Source organism: Monopterus albus, unplaced genomic scaffold (genome assembly GCF_001952655.1).
Source record: "Monopterus albus unplaced genomic scaffold, M_albus_1.0 scaffold209.1, whole genome shotgun sequence".
In the NCBI taxonomy this organism is placed as follows: domain Eukaryota; kingdom Metazoa; phylum Chordata; class Actinopteri; order Synbranchiformes; family Synbranchidae; genus Monopterus; species Monopterus albus.
Window position 1 is genome coordinate 4,981 of NW_018128089.1, and position 3,826 is coordinate 8,806.

The 3,826-nt window shown below is 41.1% G+C and overlaps 1 protein-coding gene across 1 annotated transcript in view; it reads right to left on the bottom strand.

The window, feature by feature from the left end:
- Window positions 1-299: 299 nt before the first annotated feature.
- Window positions 300-3,826, bottom strand: part of LOC109970913 (glutamine synthetase-like) — a 32,087-nt gene continuing 28,560 nt past the window's right edge. Inside the window, exons 8-10 of the mRNA XM_020618828.1 lie at window positions 1,165-1,313; window positions 800-999; window positions 300-524 (exon numbers count right to left, since the gene is read on the bottom strand). Of these exons, the coding sequence (XP_020474484.1) occupies window positions 335-524; window positions 800-999; window positions 1,165-1,313 (539 nt within the window). The 3' untranslated portion in view covers window positions 300-334. The remainder of the gene's footprint in view (window positions 525-799; window positions 1,000-1,164; window positions 1,314-3,826) is intronic.

Below are 3,826 nucleotides of genomic sequence, written 5' to 3' on the forward strand. Positions count from 1 at the left end.
GGAGATGTGAACGGAGCGTTCGGTGTCAGAGCAGCTGTCAGTCATCAGCTCCTGATGAGCTGCAAGGACACTGGACAGACAAATAGTCTTCATCAGAAATAAACAATGATTCATAATTTAATTCTGTATGAACTGTAGGTTCAGAAAAAATGTCTCTTTCCTAAGTTTATCCAAGTACATCTATAGACAATGGCACCCACAAGTGGTGGCCATCTTGCTCATGTTAGTGTCTTCTTCTCAAAAATGTAGCCAGGGGCATTGATTTCTGGCTTAAAAGGTGGACATGAATTTCTAATACAGCTACATAGGTAGTACAGTAGGCTCTATCTTTCTCCTACTTGCTGTCCTCTCCCTCGTCTGTGTCCAGCAGACAGGTGGCTACGATGGCCCTTGTCACAGTGTATGGATCACAGTTCGCCGCAGGATGATGGTCCTCGAAGTAGCCCCTCTTTTCTTGGTACACCTGACGAGGGATGCAGATGCTGGCACCATGGTTGGCCACTCCAGCAGAGAAGCTGTCAAACCTGGAGGTTGCATGACATCTAATGTTATCCTGGCCTCCATGTGGGTCATAGACATGGATGTGCTTGGCATGTTTCTTGCTCAGTTTCTGGATGGCCTGCTCAATGTGTCTGTCATGAAATGAAAGCTGCACTGACTTTCTGTGGATGAGTAACGTCTGAAGACAGAATACTTCTAAATATTTATGTATTTAGTTGCTTATTGTTATTAAAGTGTTACCATATGAACCTGATCCATGAATTATCGACAGCAAGTTTCAAAGGAGATGTTTACTCACTGCAGTCCTCCCTTTTCCCTCATCTCCTTGGTGCTGACATTTGTGTGGCAACCAGCACCGCACCAGTTGCCCACCATTGGTTTGGGGTCCAGTGTCGCAACAACTCCAAAATCTTCACACACACGGTGCAACAGATAGCGTGCAACCCACAGGTGGTCGCCCATCTCAATGCCCTCACAGGGACCCACCTGGAACTCCCACTGAAGTCAGAGCAAGCAGAAGCACAGGAAAGAAGGAAAGAAGGAAATTGTAGAGGAACGATGTGAAACAAGTTTGGACAAAGCAATAATTACACTTCAATGCATAAATGAGCCATAGCTTTTTATTCCCACTGTGTATTAGAATTTCGTAATGGTGTCACTTACCTGAGATGGCATAGCTTCAGCATTTGTGCCCCAGATTTTGACTCCAGCATAGAGGCAGGCCTTGTAGTGACACTCCATAATGTCCCGTCCATAAGCATATTGAGCCCCCACCGAACAGTTGTAAATTAGGAGACCAGATGAGGCACTTACTAGGACAAACAAAATGCAACATGTGTCAAAAAACCATTGTATTTGTGATTAACAGACAACCCAAGATATGAGTTGCAATTAATAAGCTTAATAATGGTTAAAAATATTAATGCCCCATAAATTAGTATTAGGCCATTACAATCTAAACCTTTCAGTAATAAGCTACGTGTAATTAACAATGTAACTTTGGAGTTGCCAGGATGTGAGAAATCCCTAGGAGAGACACCCCCAATACTTAGTATGGGAATATACCATAAACAAATTCAGATTAACAACCAAGATAATTTATTCATCAGAAGAGTATGAAAATAAGAGCAATTAATAAAACAAGTTGTTTAGTCCTTCTTCTGTCTGGTTTCTCTCTCACACACACACACACAAAATATTTTCAAACCTCAAACTCAGTTCAGATTGGCATTAAAACTACCAATAATGGACAAAGAACATATTGATAACCAGTGTCTACTTCGGTTAAGCATTTAAACCAAAAATGTCCTCTCACCAGAAACTTAGATGACCAGTTCAGTTCAAAGTTCACAACATGTCAGGAATTATCTCCAAAAATCCAGGGAATCCAAAAAAAGTTGGAAAAGTGATATTCAATTACATACAATGATACTCTAGAACTTGTAACATGAATCACTTGGCAGTACTATTCACAGTTCCACTTAAAAGAGCTGCTTTAGTACAGTCCAGTTTGCATACTTGTTGAACAGAAAAGATCACTTGCTTACCAGCATCCGGTGTAAAGAGAGGTAACAGAGTACATCACCACGCCTCGGGTACGGATGGAGCGCTGGAGAGTGTCCAGGTTTGCAGGATTATGTTGCTCCACTTTATGATCCCCAACGATTGCCCCCGTGATCCTGAAGAGCACAGCTTGATCCGACGAGGCCACAATCCTGTCTCCCGGTGATTCGTGTAGCGACACTAACGATGCACTATCCCACCCAACGAACCATCCAACCTTCTCTAAGACATAAAAATCTCGGCGTACACCAGGTTTAGAGTTCGTGTGAACTGGCAAAACAATAATCTTGTTACAAAACGCGGGAGGACACAGAGTATTAACTCCGAAAACTCGATAAGCGATTGCAGACGTAGAGCCTAGCTTCTCACAATGTAGCTTAGCTTAACACCAATTGAGGCTCAGAAGCAACGTCATGCAACCCCACTACATGCTATCAGCCTGACCATAACTTGTTAAAGCCGCCAAAAAGTTATAGAACTTAGCACGTTCTTCACCAGCGCGCTGCGCGCCCGTTCACTCACACCGCACCACCAGAAAGCCAAGTGATGATCGTGTAACCTTTCAGAATAAAGGTCTTTGCGTAACAGATTTAGTAGGTCCCCTACATATTCAGTCTTGCTGTCATTTAAATAAAGGAAATTCTATGATAGCCATTCGTTAACATTGTGAATACAGTTATGGAGGGGAGTAAGGGTGTTAAGAGTCACATTGAATCAGCAGCATATAAATCTAGACATCATCTGCATAAAAATGAAAATGAATATTATGACATGCAAATGACATCCAGATATATTTACCATTAAAAGCAACTGGAGGGATGTCTCTACAGCCATTATTTGACAGACTTGAAGGTATGGCTGGTGCTTAACTTTCTGAAATTTAATGATGATAAAACTGAGTGTGTGTTATTTGGTGATCTGGCAAAATTTGCTGCTTTCAACCATGACTTAGGCCCCCTGGCTCGTCATCTGAAGATGACTATAAAAAACCTAGGGGTAATGTTTGACAACAACTAAAGATTTGACAAGCAGATCAAATCAGTTGCAAAGTCTAGCTTCTTTCACCTGAGGTTAAGTAAAGTCATTTCTTTCTTTTAATGATTTTGAGATTGCAATGCATTACACCTTGGTGTTAATCAGGCATCGCTCACTCGACTCCAAATGGTGCAAAATGCTGTGGCTCATCTTTTAACAAGTACCACGAAATTTGACCTAAAATTTTATTTAAGCTATTGATTTTTGTTTTTAAGGCTCTTAATGGTTTGGCACCACCCTACGTCGCTGAGTTGGTGAGGTGGGGCGAACCTACAAGACTGCTCAGATCATCAAGCCGGTTTCTTTTAGATGTTTCCAGGGCCAGATACAAATGTTGGGGTGACTGTGCTTTTACTGCTGTAGCTCCTAAATTGTGAAATAGTTTCCCTCCCAATATTAGATCATCTACAGACTTCATAACTTTTAAATCATTGGTTAAAACAGATTTATTTGCTTTGGCCTTTAATGCATAGTTTTGTCTAATTGTAATGCCTTTGGTTAAGATATAAGTTAAATAAGTTAGAACAGTTCATAGTTAAAAGCACAAATACAATAGTTAAAATCTTGGTTTGGAAAAACTCATCAGAGTGAGAGGTCTTCACGCTGTGTATCTCTGGGATTGCGAAAAAACAAGGAGTGAGAGCTCTCACCAGAGTTAGAATATCTTGGACGTCTTTGTGGAAGGAAGAAGTTAACAGTTTCTCCTCAGTATTTCCAAACATTTCTT